Source organism: Chlorocebus sabaeus, chromosome X (genome assembly GCF_047675955.1).
Source record: "Chlorocebus sabaeus isolate Y175 chromosome X, mChlSab1.0.hap1, whole genome shotgun sequence".
In the NCBI taxonomy this organism is placed as follows: domain Eukaryota; kingdom Metazoa; phylum Chordata; class Mammalia; order Primates; family Cercopithecidae; genus Chlorocebus; species Chlorocebus sabaeus.
The window spans coordinates 7077040-7096083 of record NC_132933.1 but is presented as its reverse complement, the minus strand read 5'-3'; the positions used below and the strand labels follow the sequence as shown (position 1 = coordinate 7096083).

Below are 19044 nucleotides of genomic sequence, written 5' to 3'. Positions count from 1 at the left end.
ACATATTATTTTAGCTAATCTTTGCAACAGCTGTCCAAAGTTGTTATAAGTAGCCTTGTTTTAGAGAGGAAAAAAATGGCAACTCAGAGAGGTCAATTAGTTTGCCCAGATTTGTACTGTTAGTAAAGGCAAGAGCACAGGCTGGACCTGTAGTCTGTTCAGTTCCCAACTCTTTGCTATTTTCTTTAAATATTGTTACCCCTAAGGAAATTGAATTACAGAGCCCTTGATTGTTAGACAACTGAGTTATTTCTGTGTTTCAGAATTAGAAAGCCAATCCTTTCTAATTCATTAATATAGGGTAATACATAACAGTTTAGATAAGTATGTCATTTGTTGACAGTGGCCCTCCTTTTTCCTGAGAATCTTCCTCTCCAGTTCAGTTTTTCTTTATAAGTCAATGGCAGTGCTAAAATCATGGCCTTACATGTGTTCAGCAGGGTCACGGGATTAAGAAACACTCATAGTATATTGGTGAGCTACAGAGGATTCATTTGCCGTAAGCTGAAATTTGGAGAGAGATGGCCAAAATGACTCAACATGGTTGGCTTTCCACATCAATGTAATTGTGCCATGTGCTATAATTTATAGTGTAAACAAGTTTCCTGCAAAAGCTAAATATATCGTGCAACTCATTTAATATGCACAGAAGGAGCCATTAAATTATTTCAGTCCCATTACTCAAAATGTTCAGAAAATTCCTCTATATTAGAGTCAGTGCAAGTTTGGCTCTACAGCCAAGTGCATCAACATAAATGTTGAATTCTCAGAAGGAAATGCATGCCTCATACTGTTACTTAGGGAAAATATATGCCCAGACATTGTGGAGCCCCTTCTAAAACAATTCTCATTTTGTTAAAACAATAAGATAAAATTTTCAATCAGATTATAAAGCATCTCTGCATTTATAAAGCTTGCAGACAATTGTGAATACCAATAAAAAGGTGATGTGTTTTTAAAGGATTAATAATTTATGAACCATGGAAATGGAAACTGAGGCTTTTTATATCATTTTCTAATTTTGTCTACCTATGTGGAAAGAATGCCTTGTGGAAGCCATATGTGATGCCTTAAAACTGTTTAAATTGGAGTAATTATCAGAACAAATGGTGTCATTGGATGATATTAGTCTGTTTGTGTTCCTTCTGTCTACCCAATGAATCAACATTAATACATATTTTTAAAAACATTTGAAACATGGTCATCTGTGATTTCTTTTTTGTTTTAAAGTATATGTTTAAAAATTGTTCTAACCTTCCATACATACTAAAACATTCCTTAGACTGAGAGCTTGCAGTTACATATTCCTTATGCGAAAAGGGAGTATCTTTCTCTACTTAGCTGTTGAACAGTTTGGATAAGGAATGGATATAAAATTTTATCAAGTATACTTTTGGCCTCTGTTGAGGTGATCATCTGGTTTTCATCATTTTATTTGTTGATGATGTGCTATGTTCCATGAACAGACATTTCATTATCAAAATGTTTTAGCACTCCTGGAATGATACTAGATTAATATTTCATGATACATAGTTCAGTTGCATTTTAGGTAGATTTGAATTTTCAAGATTTGAAAAAGTTGATATAGTAATATTAAAAAGGTTCTCATTATTAAAAACATGATCTACTTCTGTTTCTGGCATGCAAAAGCTATTTGTGGCAAATATAGTTATTTTCCTTCTTTCAATTTTTACTTTAACATGAGAACACATTTCTCTAGTTTGCCTTGTTTCCAAATAAAATGACATCTGATGTGTCAGGAAAATTGAAGCTGAACTATCTTGAGCCAATAATCACAGATGATAAAGATTGGGTGATTCCTATGTGCTAGGGGTTTGAAGTGAGATATTGCATTTAATAGTTACAGCAATTCTATAAGATACTCAGAAGTTCAAGGGATTTGATCTGAGGTGACACAGGTAGTGAGAGTTTGAACTTGGGTCTATCTGACTGCAGTGCAGGCTCTATTGCTACACTGAGCTCTTCAGTGTACTCAGTAGCCACACACAAGTCAATTAGCTTTGCAAAGTGGAAAGTTACTGGTCTCTGAGGACTCTGAATATTGGCTAGTTCTTATGGATGTGTGTGCCCTTGGACCCAACATGTTACATGATGAGCTCTGGCTAGTTTAGCTTACATGCATCACCCTTAGCAGAGAAACAAGTCCATTAGCTATTGTTCTGTTTATTGTAATGATACTACCAGCCTTTGTTAGAATTTAAATGTGGACAGCACATTCACAATGAGACATTAGTAAATGTGAGTTATTATGTTCAGCAAGTCATCAGGATCTGAAACTCAGATCTTCTAAGGAGTAGTTATCAACTTACAAGGATGTCTGGTGGTGTAGGGGAGCAGTTTTACCATGGCACCCTGGAGAACCTGCAGGTATCCAAATAGGCCACATAAGCAGAGGTTTGAACCACAGCTAATGTGAGCCTTGGTGGAACACCCAGTGATCCTCCCAGAACAAGAGAGGACAAGAAGATTGTGAGATGTACTTCAAGCCCATCTCCCATTCACCTCCCTATCTCCTTTGGAATGCTGTTATGAGACAGTTTCCCATCACCTACCAGGTTCTGTTGAGGAGTTTTCTCTCCTGCCCTCCACATAATAGAACTCTAGCCTATGCAACTGCTAAGCTGAAGTCTAAAATTGACTCCTCAGCTACAGTGTGTCCTATAACTTGGTTTTCAGTCATCTGGCCTCCTTTGTTTGGTATCCTCCTTTTTGGTGTGTGGGACAAGAGTCGGGGGTCAGCTGGCACCTTCAGTAATTCTTCCTTTGTTTTATTTCAAGCCTAGTTTAGTAAGTACTAAACTATCTGTATCTAAAAGTGGACCTGTATCTTTATTGGTTGAATTAGCCAGGCCTTGGCCTTGACCTTGCCCTGTCTGTATGTGTGTGTAACAGGTGGTACTCATACTCATCTGCTAGAATGCTCACAGGGGTCCTGGGCTACATGTGTCCAAGAAGGTATATCCAGCTCTGCAGAGTTAAAATACTGTCAATATGGATTAGAAAGCAATCTACCTCTTCCCCTAAAACAGAGTGTGGAGAGTGATTTTGATGCAGCCAAAAGAGCTGAGCATACAAATCAGGTGGGATTTTTATAAATAACTGAGCAAAAATGCTGTCAACATTGTAGTTGGGCCTACATTGTCAGGTCTGAATATTTTGCTTAAATAATTTGAAATAAACTGTGAATTCTTTAGGCATCAACATAAGGAAAATCTTATTTGCTGTGTCAATTCAGGTAAACAGGCCTTGTTGACAACCTTTCTCTGGAAATGGGTTTGAGAAATGATTTAAAGCACTCCAAGCTAAAGTGTTCTGTTATCAGCAGCTGAAAATTTGCCATGCATCACATAGGACTAAGAATTGGTCCTTTCCCCCATTGAGTTTAATGTAAGACACAATGACTGTCAGCAGGTGTGAGTTGTAGTGCACTTAACAGCAACTTAATATTTTGGTTGTTTTGGACAGTTTCCTTAGATAGATATTAATGGACCAACTCCATAAAGGAGTTATTTCCTTAATCACTTGACAGTTAGGAGCTGATGTGAAGAGATGAGTAATGAAGTACCCTTTGTGATTATACTTTGGAGGTAACCACAGGAGTTTTTTATATCTAATCTGCTGTAGTTGTTCTAAGAAGCTGAAGGGAGACTGAGAGGGACAACTCCAAAAGGAATTCTGCCTTTCCTCATCACTTGAGAATGGAAGCCAACCAGTGACTGGGTTTGTCTCCAAAGAGAAATGCTGAGTACTAGAGACACTCTTCTGCCTGATAGACAAAGGTCCTAGCAAAGGTCTTCACTCGGCATCTGAGCCTTATCAAAATATAGAGACATTTGATAGAAAGGCAGCCTAGTGTGAGGGAAGGCTTTGATGTCTGGTGGAATTCCTGATTTAAATTCGGTGTTCTCAGACAACCTTGAATGTTAGGATCATCAGTGTCCAAATTCAGTTGACTCCAATTCTGAAATGCCTCTAGAATCTAGTCTCCACTATTTTTACTGTCTGTGCCCTGACCCATGGCACCAACCTGTGTTACCTGGAGTACTACGATGGCAGTCTAACTGGTTTCCTTGCTGCCTCCTCCTTTCAGTTAATCTATATTCTTTCCTTCCTGAAATCTCATCCACAAATACCAAGCCTACTATATGGTCTTGAATGAATTCCTATTGCTCTGCTTGGATGACTTTCCATATCACCTAGTATGACTCAAAGGAAATTCTTTCAAGATGACTTGTACCGCCCTACAAAGAGCAGAATATCAGCTATTGGGGTCCATGCTTGAAATTTTTTTAAAGATAAAAGATTCTGTGTTCTCCTTTGGAATTATTCCCACATTTGTTTTCAGGCCCAGGTTGATCTACTGAGTTATGGTCTTCTCTGGGGAAATTCACTCTTAGATGTTTTAACACACACACTTCTAAAAAATGATACAAGACTGTTTTGTTGTGTGTAACATTTTCTTGAAAGCCATCCGAATTCTGTTAGGCACTTTGTCATTTGCATGATAACTTGAGTTCCCACATTGGGAGGACATTATATAACCCAGAGAAATATACTAAGAAAATGAAAATCAAATCCAAAATAATGACAGTAGAGCAGAAAATTGGTATTGTGCTGAATTTATGTGACCAATTCTAAGGAATTCCAAGGTTGAAGAGGTGATGGTTTGATTCAAGTCAATAGTCATATACATCAGTGTTCACACTATTAGCTTTGGCTTATATATACAATATAGATATAAATTCATATGTACCACATATGTGCCCAGACAAAATGATAGTTACTCTACTCTTCTCCTACTGTTGTTTGAGAACTCAGCTTTCTAGGCTGTCAGACTATGTGGCACTTTCTGAATCTCTGAGATGCATATTATTTTTATTCCCATTGCATGGAAGAGAAAACTGAGGATCAGAGAGGGTAAGAAAATTAAGCTCAGGTTCTCTTATGAAATCTTATGCAATATCCATGGAGCCACAGCCATCTCCATAAAACGAGGAATCTTAACTAGATGAGTTGTTTTTAGGCTTTGTTCCTGCAAATTCCTGGGAGTTAACAAAACAAACTACTTTAATCTTATTTGAGGTTTCTCATAAGGTTTCATTTGGCTGCACAAGAAAAGATTTTTTGAGTTTAAGAGTTTGAAAATCATTGACTTAAAGCAAGGGTCAGCAAATTTTATTTTGATAAAGACCTAGATAGTAAATATTTTAAGCCTTCATTTGGTAGCACCTACTCAACCTGGCCATTGTAGCTCAAAAGCAGCCATGGATGATATATAATCAATGGGAGTGGCTGTAGTCCAATAACACTTTATTTATGGATAATGAAATCTAAGTTCCATATAAAGTTTTATGTGTTGTGAAATATTATTCTTCTTTTGATTTTTTTACACATTTAAAAATGAATAAAAAAAAAAAAAAACTGTTTGGGGGGCGGTTCCAAGATGGCCAAATAGGAAAGCTCCAGTCTACAGCTCCCAGCGTGAGTGAGGCAGAAGACAGGTGATTTCTGCATTTCCAACTGAGGTACTGGTTTCATCTTACTGGGGCTTGTCGGACAGTGGGTGCAGGACAGTGGGTGCAGCGCACTGAGCATGAGCCAAAGCAGGGAGAAGCATCGCCTCACCCGGGAAGTGCAAGGAGTCAGGGAATTCCCTTTCCTAGCCAAGCGAAGATGTAACAGATGGCACCTGGAAAATTGGGTCATTCCCACCCTAATACTGCACTTTTCCAATGGTTTTAGCAAATGGCACAAAAGGAGATTATATCCCACGCCTGGCTCGGAGGGTCCCACACCCACGGAGCCTCGCTCATTGCTAGCACAGTAGTCTAAGATCGAACTGCAAGGCAGCAGTGAGGCTGGGGGAGGGGCACCCACCATTGCTGAGGCTTGAGTAGGTAAACAAAGCAGCCATGAAGCTCCAACTGGGTGGAGTCCACCGCAGCTCAAGGAGGCCTGCCTGCCTCTGTAGACTCCACCTCTGGGGGTAGGGCATAGCCAAACAAAAGGCATCAGAAACCTCTGCAGACTTAAATGTCCCTGTCTGACAGATTTGAAGAGAGTAGTGGTTCTCCCAGCACGGAGTTTGAGATCTGAGAACAGACAGAATGCCTCCTCAAGTGGGTCCCTGACCCCCAAGTAGCCTAACTAGGAGGCACCCCCCAGTAGGGGCAGACTGATTCCTCACACGGCTGGGTACCCCTCTGAGATGAAACTTCCATAGGAACAATCAGGCAGCAACATTTTCTGTTCAGCAATATTCACTATTCTGCAGCCTCCGCTGCTGATACCCAGGCAAACAGGGTCTGGAGTGGACCTCCAGCAAACTCCAACAGACCTGCATCTGAGGGTCTTGATTGTTAGAAGGAAAACTAACAAACAGAAAGGACATCTACACCAGAGCCCCATCTGTACGTCACCATCATCAAAGAACAAAGGTAGATAAAACCACAAAGATGGGGAAAAAACAGAGCAGAAAAGCTGATAATTCTAAAAATCAGAGAGCCTCTCTCCCTCCAAAGGAACGCAGCTCCTCACCAGCAATGGAACAAAGCTGGATGGAGAATGACTTTGACAAGTTGAGAGTAGGAGGCTTCAGATGATCAAACTTCTCCGAGCTAAAGGAGGAAGTTCAAACCCATTGCAAAGAAGCTAAAAGCCTTGAAAAAAAGATTAGACAAATGGCTAACTAGAATAACCAGTGTAGAGAAGTCCTTAAATGACCTGATGGAGCTGAAAACCATGGCACGAGAACTACGTGATGAATGCACAAGCTTCAGTAGCTGACTAGATCAACTGGAACAAAGGGTATCAGTGATTGAAAATCAAATGAATGAAATGAAGCGAGAAGAGAAGTTTAGAGAAAAAAGAGTAAAAAAAGACAAACAAAGCCTCCAAGAAACATGGGACTATGTGAAAAGACCAAATCTACATCTGATTGGTGTACCTGAAAGTGACGGGGAGAATGGAACCAAGTTGGAAAACACTCTTCAGGATACTATCCAGGAGAACTTCCCCAACCTAGCAAGACACAACAACATTCAAATTCAGGAAATACAGAGAACGCCACAAAGATATTCCTCGAGAAGAGCAACTCCAATACACATAATTGTCAGATTCACCAAAGTTGAAATGAAGGAAAAAATGTTAACGGCAGCCAGAGAGAAAGGTTGTGTTAACCACAAAGGGAAGCCCATCAGACTAACAGCGGATCTCTTGGCAGAAACTCTACAAGCCAGAAGAGAGTGGGGGCCAATATTCAACATTCTTAAAGAAAAGAATTTTCAAGCCAGAATTTCATATCCAGCCAAACAAAGCTTCGTAAGTGAAGGAGAAATAAAATCCTTTACAGACAAGCAAATGCTGAGAGATTTTGTCACCACCAGACCTGCCCTACCAGAGCTCCTGAAGGAAGCAATAAACATGGAAATGTTCTACCAGCCACTGCAAAACATGCCAAATTGTAAAGACCATCGATGCTAGGAAGAAAATGCATCAACTAACGAACAAAATAACCAGCTAACATCATAATGACAGGATCAAGTTCACACATAACAATATAAACCTTAAATGTAAATGGGCTAAATGCTCCAATTAAAAGACACAGACTGGCAAATTGGATAAAGAATCAAGACCCATCAGTGTGCTGTATTCAGGAGACCCATCTCACGTGCAGAGACACACATAGGCTCAAAATAAAGGGATGGAGGAAAATCTACCAACCAAATGGAAAACAAAAAAAGGCAGGGTTGCCATCCTAGTCTCTGATAAAACAGACTTTAATCCAACAAAGATCAAAAGAGACAAAGAAGGCCATTACATAATGGTAAAGGGATCAATTCAAAAAGAAGAGCTAACTATCCTAAATATATATGCATCCAATACAGGAGCACCCAGTTTCATAAAGCAAGTCCATAGAGACCTAAAAAGAGACTTATACTCCCACACAATAATAATGGGAGACTTTAACACCCCACTGTCAATATTAGACAGATCAATGAGACAGAAAGTTAACAAGGACATCCAGGAATTGAACTCAGCTCTGCACCAAGCAGACCTAATAGACATCTACAGAACTGCCCACCCCCAATCAACAGAATATACATTGTTCTCAGCACCACATTGTACTTATTCCAAAATTGACCACATAGTTGGAAGTAAAGCACTCCTCAGCAAATATAAGAGAATAGAAAAATAAAACAAACTGTCTCTCAGACCACAGTGCAATCAAACTGGAACTTGGGATTAAGAAACTCACAAAAAACCACTCACCTACATGGAAACTGAACAACCTGCTTCTGAATGACTACTGGGTACATAATGAAATGAAGGCAGAAATAAAGATGTTCTTTGAAACCAGTGATGACAAAGACGCAACATACCAGAATCTCTGGGATGCATTTAAAGCAGTGTGTAGAGGGAAATTTATAGCACTAAATGCCCACAAGAGAAAGCAAGAAAGATCTGAAATTGACACCCTAACATCACAATTAAAAGAACTAGAGAAGCAAGAGCAAACATACGCAAAAGCTAGCAGAAGGCAAGAAATAACTAAGATCAGAGCAGAACTGAAGGAGATAGAGACACAAAAAACCCTTCAAAAATCAATGAATCCAGGAGCTGGTTTTTTGAAAAGATCAACAAAATTGATAGACTGCTAGCAAGACTAATAAAGAAGAAAAGAGAGCAGAATCAAAGAGATGAAAGAAAAATGATAAAGGGGATATCACCACTGATCCCACAGAAATACAAACTACCATCAGAGAATACTATAAACACCTCTATGCAAGTAAACTATAAAATCTAGAAGAAATGGATAAATTCCTGGACACATACACCTTCCCAAGACTAAAGCAGGAAGAAGTTGAATATCTGAGTAGGCCAATAACAGGCTCTGAAATCGAGGCAATAATTAATAGCTTACCAACCAAAAGACGTCCAGGACCAGACGGATTCACAGCTGAATTCTACCAGAGGTACAAGGAGGAGCTGGTACCATTCCTTCTGAAACTATTCCAGTCAATAGGAAAAGACAGAATCCTCCCTAACTCATTTTATGAGGCCAACATCATCCTGATACCAAAACCTGACAGACACACAACAAAAAAGAGAATTTTAGACCAATATCCCTGATGAACATCAATGCAAAAATCCTCAATAAAATACTGGCAAACCATATCCAGCAGCACATCAAAAAGCTTATCCACCATGATCAAGTGGGCTTCATCCCTGGGATGCAAGGCTGGTTCAACATATGCAAATCAATAAACCTAATGCAGCATATAAACAGAACCAAAGACAAAAACTACATGATTATCTCAACAGATGCAGAAAAGACCTTTGACAAAATTCAACAGCCCTTCATGCTAAAAACTCTCAATTAATTAGGTATTAATGGGATGTATCTCAAAATAATAAGAGCTATTTATGACAAACCCACAGCCAATATCATACTGAATGGGCAAAAACTGGAAGCATTCCCTTTGAAAACTGGCACAAGACAGGGATGCCCTCTCTCACCACTCCTATTCAACACAGTGTTGGAAGTTCTGGCCAGGGCCATCGGGCAAGGGAAAGAAATAAAGGGTATTCACTTAGGAAAAGAGGAAGTCAAATTGTCCCTGTTTGCAGATGACATGATTGTATATTTAGAAAACCCCATCGTCTCAGCCCAAAATCTCCTTAAGCTGATAAGCAACTTCAGCAAAGTCTCAGGATACAAAATCAACGTGCAAAAATCACAAGCATTCTTATACACCAATAACAGAGAAACAGGGAGCCAAATCATGAGTGAACTCCCATTCACAATTGCTTCAAAGAGAATAAAATACCTAGGAATCCAACTTACAAGGGATGTGAAGGACCTCTTCAAGGAAAACTACAAACCGTAGCTCAACTAAATAAAAGAGGACACAAACAAATGGAAGAACATTCCATGCTCATGGATAGGAAGAATCAATATCGTGAACATGGCCATACTGCACAAGGTAATTTATAGATTCAATGCCATCCCCATCAAGCTACCAATGACTTTCTTCACAGAATTGGAAAAAACTACTTTAAAGTTCATATGGAACCAAAAAAGAGCCCACATTGCCAAGTCAATCCTAAGCCAAAAGAACAAAGCTGGAGGCATCACGCTACCTGACTTCAAACTACACTACAAGGCCACAGTAACCAAAACAGCATGATACTGGTACCAAAGCAGAGATATAGCCTAATAGAACAGAACAGAGCCCTCAGAAATAATACCACACATCTGCAACCATCTGATATTTGACAAACCTGACAAAAACAAGAAATGGGGAAAAGATTCCCTATTTAATAAATGGTGCTGGGAAAACTGGCTAGCCGTATGTAGAAAGCTGAAACTTGATCCCTTTCTTACACCTTATACAAAAATTAATTCAAAATGGATGAAAGACTTAAATATTAGACCTAAAACCATAAAAACCCTAGAAGAAAACCTAGGCAATACCATTCAGGACATAGGCATGGGGACCGACTTCATGTCTAGAACACCAAATCAATAGTAACAAAAGCCAAAATTGACAAATGGGATCTACTTAAACTAAAGAGCTTCTGCACAGCAAAATAAACTACCATCAGAGTGAAGAGGCAATCTACAGAATGGGAAAAAGTTTTTGCAATCTAATCATCTGACAATGGGCTAATATCCAGAATCTACAAAGAACTCAAACACATTTACAAGAAAAAAAACAAACAACCCCATCAAAAAGTGGGCAAAGGATATGAACAGACACATCTCAAAATAAGACATTTATGCAGCCAACAAACACATGAAAAAATGCTCATCATCACTGGCCATCAGAGAAATGCAAATCAAAACCACAATGAGATACCATCTCACACCAGTTAGAATGGCGATCATTAAAAAGTCAGGAAACAATAGGTGCTGGAGAGGTTGTGGAGAAATAGGAAAACTTTTACACTGTTGGTGGGACTGTAAACTAGTTCAACCATTGTGGAAGACAGTGTGGTGATTCCTCTAGAATCTAGAACTAGAAATACCATTTGACCCAGCAATCCCATTACTGGGGATATACCCAAAGGATTATAAATCATGCTGCTATAAAGACACGTGCACATGTATATTGATTGAGGCACTATTCACAATAGCAAAGACTTGGAACCAACCCAAATGTCTATCAATGATAGACTAGATTCAGAAAATGTGACACATAGGCACCATGGAATACTATGCAGCCATAAAAAAGGATGAGTTTGTGTCCTTTGTAGGGACATGGGTGAAGCTAGAAACCATCATTCTCAGTAAACTGTCGCAAGGACAAAAACCAAACGCCACATGTTCTCACTCATAGGTGGGAATTGAACAATGAGATCACTTGGACACAGGAAGGGGAACATCACACACCAGGGACTGTTGTGGGTGGAAGATGGGGGAGGGATAGCATTAGGAGATATATCTAATGTAAATGACGAGTTAATGGGTGCAGTACACCAACATGGCACATGTATACGTATGTAACAAACCTGCACATTGTGCGCATGTACCCTAGAACTTAAAGTATTTTTTTAAAAAAAGAAAACAAGAAAAAAAGAAAAAAAAACTATTCTAAAATCATAAGCAGTATAGAAACAGAGGGAAGGCTGCTTTGGGCTGAGGTCTTCAGTTGGCCAGTCCCTGGACTAGATGGCCCCTAAGGGAACTCCTAGTTCTCACACTAAGGAGCCCAATTAATCTTATGAAATACCTATTTTCTCAACCCCCTGGAAGGCCGTCAGCTACAGAAGACAATCTCTATCAGGCCCACATGCCTATGGCAGAGTTCATGTTTAGACCCTGCCTGTGGGCACAGTGGTTGGCACTGGGCTATGGGTCCCCACCTGATAGATCTTGGAGATTTGTTCCTATACAGTATAATACAGATTTTCAAATGGCTTGTCACTGCCACAGCCCTCAGACCAGGATTCTGTAAGATTCCCAGTGAGGTGGTGGCCATTGAATCAGAAAATTTGAAGTTAAAACCTTGGGAAAATGAAATGTATCTCTTCCTAAAGGGGAAAAAATAGCCTGAGCACCTTTACTGCACGGAAACAGTGAATTCCCTGAAAAATGTCACCTCCTCTTCCTTATCACCTGCCTTCCTACCAACAAATGATTTAATGCTGCAGAGACTACAAAGCACTAGATAGGAAAATATATAATTCCCTGAGTAATTCTAAACCAGTCATGTTTTATTTCTTTTAGCTTACTTTATGAAGAGGAAGTGCCCTTTAAGGAGTCAAGAGGGCTAAGTTACTATTCCAGAAGAGGGACCACAGTAAGACTCTGCCTAATGAGGACATGCAAGCCCTCTCTAGACTGTGTTATTATCCTCAAAGTCAACTGTGTCATTCATTTGGGCCATCAGAAACTTACTCTGATTGCCATGAACTCTGGGGTATTTGGAAAGACAATAATAATTTAAACCAGTAACCAGAGGACCCCAAACTCATTGGGCCAGAAGTTATAGCTCTATGTTTTAGTTAATAGCTTAAAACCTGAGCATAATAGCCTCCTCCCTCTCCTGTATGACAGAGGTAGCAACACTGGTTCTGTCTCCAACACCATTACAAGTCTAGTCTCTGAGTGTGGACTATGGAGAACAAGACTCCAGCTGCAAGGTAGAAGGTACAGAAAAGCTCACAGCAACTCCTAACTGGCAGATCATTCTCACGGTTAAAGGTACTGAACAATAGAAAGGTATTGTTAGCTACCTATCAGAGAAAACATGTATGACCATATGTTAGGGATGTTGCCGTTTTCTCCACTAGGTGACACAGTGACATGGTGAAAGAGATAGCACTCTCAAGTACTTCCAATTGGAAGAGTACATCTGAGAATCAGTCACCAGCATTGCAGCTAGCACTATAGATACCTTGAAGCTGGAATCTACCCAGTATTGAGTCCTGCTGTCTGCCAAGAGGAACATCATTTTGTAGTTCACAAAAAGGCACCGTGTAGGCTTGCAAGTTCTAAGAACAACTCAATGTGCTAACGGTTGTTTCTGAGCAAGGATTCTGGATCAACTAGGAGGCTATTATGCGCAGTCTTACACACAAACTTCAGAGCCAGATGTGTGTCAGAACAGCCTCCTGAGAGTGACAGGCCTAAAGACACGGTGCTCAAGGTGAGCACAACTTCCAGTGGGGGGTCACCCTTGGTTCATTTCTCTGGATCAGCAGGTAGATTCCCAGGTATGAGGGTCAGAACATTGGGGCCACTCATTTTTTTCTGAACTCTCACTTGGTACTGTCTGGATGTTTCCTCTTGCGACTGACTTTCAAATTTCTGGGATATCTTAAGCACTCCAAGGGGATCTAAGAAAACCCAAGACAGACCTGATGAGTTTAGGCCATTTCTAGATGAGTAAACCAAAGCTCCGAAACTTTCCAAACTCCTTAATAGTCTTTGAATCTCTCCTTATTTGGTCAAGAGTTTCCAATGATGTATGGGGCCTGATACCTCTGCCAGCTTTTGGGTTACCACCACAGCTTTTAAAAATTATTGTACAACAAAATTCCTCTGACAATAATAATAACAATATCAATAGTAACTAAGATGAAATTGATAGCTGGTAGCTATATTGGCTCCTGGCAATTTGTATAATCTTTATTTTCAAATTCTAAAAATTGTCCAGAGTGGGTATTATTATTACCCATTTTAACATATAGAAAATTGAGATTTAAAGGGTCTTATTTACTGGATAAAAAAAAATCCAATAGGAATTCCTGTATTTGAACTTAGGTCTGTTTGTTTCTCAAGACCTTGCCCATAAGTTCATGCTGACTCAACCAAGGGCTTCTTCCTACAACCTTCTACAATAATGTTTCAAGCCCTCTATTTTAACCTCTTCAAAATCACCTAAGCATTCCACTATGTAAATTGGCAAAGTTTTTGGAGTGTGATCTTATGATTTTATCGTTATGATTCACATGGGACCTGTCATGTCATAGTGCACTAGAATGTTTCAGTGCAAAGAGCCCTTGGAGGCCACTAAGCTCAGCTTGAAGCTCAGAAAACCAAGGACAAAGATCCTCTTTTGGTCTATTCCATCTCATCCAAATTTCACTATCTGAACTTTTATAGGATCATCTCCTCAGGGCAAGAACTTGGGTTTTTGTTCAGTTTTATAGATTATTCTATGTCTTAATACTACAAATTATAGATCATAGTAAAAATAAAAACAGCATTTTTACACCAAGATGAACACTGTGGTTGACTAGACCCTGAACAAACAACAGACTTCACTAAGGAGGTCTAATTGGTTCTGTTTTCACCTAATTGAAAAGTTGAAGAACAATGTCTGTTTTTTTGTTTTGTTTTGTTTTGTTTGTTTTGTTTTTAAGATCATACACACAGGCATACATTTATATGAGCAATTTTTTTTCACATTTTTGTGATAGCCAATGTGTGATGAATTGTCTATGGAATTATAACCTCATGAAAAGAGATCACCATTTTTCTGCTGAGACGACTTTAACTGCATTGGGTGTGAATGGTGCTGCTATAATAATTAAATCTAAAATCTTTCTTAATCCTACACTTTCCCTAGAGTAATGTTCAGCATTAGCCAAGGATGAAAATGCAAACAAGTACATGTATATTCAATAATAAAGCTTAATAGGTCAGAGAAGAAGTGGAATGAAATGAATGCCTAGTGCCTCCAGAGATAACTAATAGTAATTTGCCTTCCTAGTTACTTCTTTGACTTATGTTTACTGTGACTTAAATATATGCATCAGATTTTCCTTTATTAACAACCAAATCCATACCAAGCTTGTTGCATGGTGGGGGCAGGGTAGGGGGAGGTTGTTTAATGTCAATCACTGTGTAGATTGGCTGCCTATTTCCAGAATTGTACGTTGGAGTGCATTTCATCTCCATGTTAAAAATAATATAATGTTGATTGGAGAGTAAAATAACTGCTGAGTTCAGAACTCTGTGCTCTGACTCTGGATGTTCTACTTCTACCTGAAGGAGAGAAACTTGAAGACCACAAGCATATTTCTACATCTGGTCTTGAGATGCCCTTAGACATTTCCCAAGTCATCATGGATTACCTTCAGACTGTTCAGAAAATTAAAAGGAGAGGAGCAAAGGCATACAGAAACTTCTGCTTCTGATTACTTGTTAATAGTATTAATGAAGTTCATTATTTCCAACTGAGATATCTTTCCAAACTAATGGTGCCCCACATTATTTGTTTTGTGCTTCCATAAAGCACTTTCACATGCATTAGCTCCTGTTATGCTCACCACCACCCTCCTGTGACGGAACCAAAGTATTATCCCATTGAAGAGATGAGGGACACAGATGAACCTCAGAGCTGGTAAATTACCCCAGATATTGGGGTTTATGATTAGCCAGCAATTGAATCCCAATGTTTTGACTCCATGCTAATATGTTTTGTGAGGTTTTTGTTGTTGCTGTCAATTTTATTGAATATACCATCTTTTATAAGTTGTACCCTCTAGGAAAACCTTGTATACTCCCAATTCTGGCTGGAGATGATCTAGGTTCCATGTTTGCCTCCTTGATTTCTAGCTGTCTGTTCACAAGCAAGCCCGTTAATCTCTCTAAACCTCAGAGTCTCCATCTGAAAAATGCAGCTCTAACACCATCTCCTTCATAGAAGTATTGTGAGGACCAAGTTCCATGCTGCTGGTCAAATACTTAGGACTTCTTCTGTCTCTGAAAATTGACCCTCTAAATGCAGGAATTATTTACCATTTCTTTTGCTGACTACTTGAATATAAATTAACACATAGACATTCCCTAGCTGTATCGAGATACACACACACACACACACACACACACACACACACACACGGGAAGTAAAGCCATTTATAATAACAAGCATAGGTAGTTTTTAAATATTTAAGTTCTATAGCTTATGAGAATGATACAGTCTTCATCTCCCACAATGTGTTGTAAAGAATTATTTGTTCAGAGTCATAAGCCTGCAACTGCAAAAGAAATACCAAGATACACTTTTTCTCCTTCTCTAAGATCTTCAAAACATCCATTAGTCTCTTGAAGGACAGTCATAAATCCTGCAAATTTAGTTTATCTGAAAGCTACTCTAACAGTTGTCCTTCCCACCAATCATCCTTTATATCAGTCTTTGGTTTGCAGACCTCAGTGTAAACATTCTAGTGTTATGTAACTGAGCATGAAAGTGGGGGAGCTGTGCTTTTCTTGGAGAGTTATTGGATATCCACTCTGCCCTGACTCTCTTTTCAATATTTGAACATAACCTCTGAAGTAACTTTCCCCCTATTTATCAAATTAGAAGCTTCCTTTTCCCTTCTAGCTTCTCTTCTGGAAAAACACCCAAGTGGGATTACAGAGATGGAAATTTTAGGAATGGCTCTAGCACTAACGATTGATAGCTGTGTGAGCTTGAGCAAAGCAATTAACCTCTCTGAATCTTTCCTTCCTTGTCTGCAAAATGATCCCAGTAGACTCTATCATTTGTGGGAAGATGCTGTGAAGCACAGTGAGGTGAAAATGCTGCACCCCCTGCCCTCATGGGAATTACGGACTAGTGGGGAGAGATTCAGTGGAAAGCTGTGCTGTGATCCAGATGGAGCTGAGGGTTGGGCAGATGAAAAAAATATTCTTCCTGAGATGGGAGTTCTTTCTAGAAAGCTTTTGTAGAGGAAGTGGGATCATTGGGCTACAAAGGATAAATGAGATTTCCAGAGTTGAGGAAGAGATTTCTAGCCCTGGAACTGAGCCTGATGCAGAGCCTAGATGCAAGAAAAAGCAATATATGCATAGGAAATGGTCATTGGTCCAGAGAGGCTGAGACTGTCCCCTCTTGAAGCCTAAGGATGAGGTATAAAGTTGTATTTCGTAAATAAAAATATGAACACCAATAGGTCTTTAAAGACAGTGTAGCTGGAATTTTAAGATAATAAGCTATTCTTCCTGCTGTAGCTCACACTTGGAGATAGAGAGGATGCCACTGGAATTAATATCCCTATGGAAACAAAAGGCTCTGTGACTCCATAAACAATTTTGAAAGTGCTAGTTCATCACCAAAATCCAGGCCACTCATTTTTCAGGTGCCTTGCCTTAGGAGAGAAAGATTTCTTATCCACATCATGGGCTTACATCTCTCAGATCAAATTTTACAGGAAGAGATCGGTCCTATATCAGAAGGTTAATGACTAGCCATTTCTCTCCCAGCTCTTTTGTGGCCACCTAGCTACCCAGCAGCAGAGGGCACTGAAAGAGAGTCCAGGTTCACTGTGCCTTTTACCTCCATCATCCAGAGAGACCCAGCAGGCTTTGACAACAGCCTCTAGAGCTAGGGACTGTTATCATGCCCCTCTTCTTTCATGGGAGACTTCGAGCACCTTGTCCTGTAGAGATCCAATGCCACATCCCACATACACAGTGATTGATCAGTACATTTATTGTACTTTTAGTAGTAAAAATGTATAGAATCCAGTCATCTCTGGAGATCCTGAAATAGTATTTTCCCCTTGATTTAGGGGAAGGTAGAGAGGAAAGATATGTGCAAAGTATGGCATAAATATAAGAGCTTAAATATCTAATTAGGTGAAACAATCTTAGTTCCCTCTACACATTTGAAGGATTTGCAGCTGTCAGATTGTAGCTCCAATACTTTATTCTCATTGCAAGATGTATCCGAGGATGATTTAGAAAATATGTCTTCTAACTCAAACACCACTCTGATCTCTTTGTAGGATGCTTGAGGATGACCTGAAGTTGAGCAGTGATGAAGATGACCTTGAGCCTGTGAAGACCTTGACCACTCAGTGCACTGCCACTGAGCTCTACCAGGTAAGAAGAGCTTAGGGCTTTGTTTTGGGACTAAGTGGGGAGCAGGAGGAACTGGAATGGCTTTGACATGCTTTGACATGCACAAACTTCCCCATGCTTTATCTCTGGGCTTTGGAGAGAGGGAAAGAAGCAAAGATGAGCATAGTGTTCTGGAACAAGTCAAATCAGCTCAAACTTTCATTAAAGCTATAGTAAGGAGATGTAGAACTCTTTAAAACTGCTTTCAACCCCCTCCAATCTCTCTGTCTGTTCCATACACAAATGCTGGTCAGTAGTAAGCAATAGAGATTGTCTTACTCTCTCTTGGACTACTTATTGTCCTGGGTGAGGTATAACTTTCGTTTGGTGACTCTGGTGTGAGGCTTGGAGCCCATACTCATTTAGATATAAATGTGATGCTTCATTCACCTTTCCCAGATGCACCATTTCAGAATGCAGCTGAGAATCAATATGCAACATCTTGCCACTTAAATGAACCTTTAGGCAAAAAACATTTGGCAAAAACTTGCTGCTGCCCTTGTCTCCTTCTATTCCACACTTTAAGCATTTACAGTACTTTACCACCAAATGAGATGACAAATGCGTGTTTTCAGCATTTCAATGAGACTGGACTTTATGATTTGAAAAGGCCAAGTATCATTTATGACTCATGAGAATGGCAACCTAGTGTGTGGTGTCAATGATGCTTGCACATTTTCTCTTTGAGGGAGAACTGTCTTGAATGTGAGGTCCTTCTGGGTGTGCTTATCACCTCAGATGAGGAATGCAGAAGGATTGCCTTTCTTTAAATCCAGCACCTGATGAAGATCTTCCTACAGTGAAGTCTGCTACATTATAAAACAGACTGTTTAAAGGAATGCTTATGCACTGATATTTCAAGAGAGTTAACAAATATGGAATTCCATGTTGATTAAACATTTCATGAGGAAGAGCCTGCAAAGAAAAGCTTAGGAAAAATTATCAAGGTTCAGCTACTCTATTCTCATCTACAGTTGTTTACACACTAGAACTCCTACCATTCTGGTATACTTTAAAAATCAAATCCATCTTCAAAGTTATGTGGCCAAAACTTTCATCTACGTTACTTTCTCCACTTTCTTGTGCTTGAATTTTAATAATATGTAAAAAATAATTGCATCTTTGCAAGTTTAGTGCTTTACCAAGAACAACCACAGGGTAAG

General features: G+C 39.4%; 1 protein-coding gene across 2 annotated transcripts in view; it reads left to right on the top strand.

Annotated features, from left to right (window-relative positions):
• Positions 1-19044, top strand: part of AFF2 (ALF transcription elongation factor 2) — a 502493-nt gene that overhangs the window by 375339 nt on the left and 108110 nt on the right. For both annotated transcript variants that reach the window (XM_007992918.3, XM_007992917.3), the window contains exon 7: positions 17767-17863. In XM_007992918.3, coding sequence (XP_007991109.1) covers positions 17767-17863 — 97 coding nt within the window. The remainder of the gene's footprint in view (positions 1-17766; positions 17864-19044) is intronic.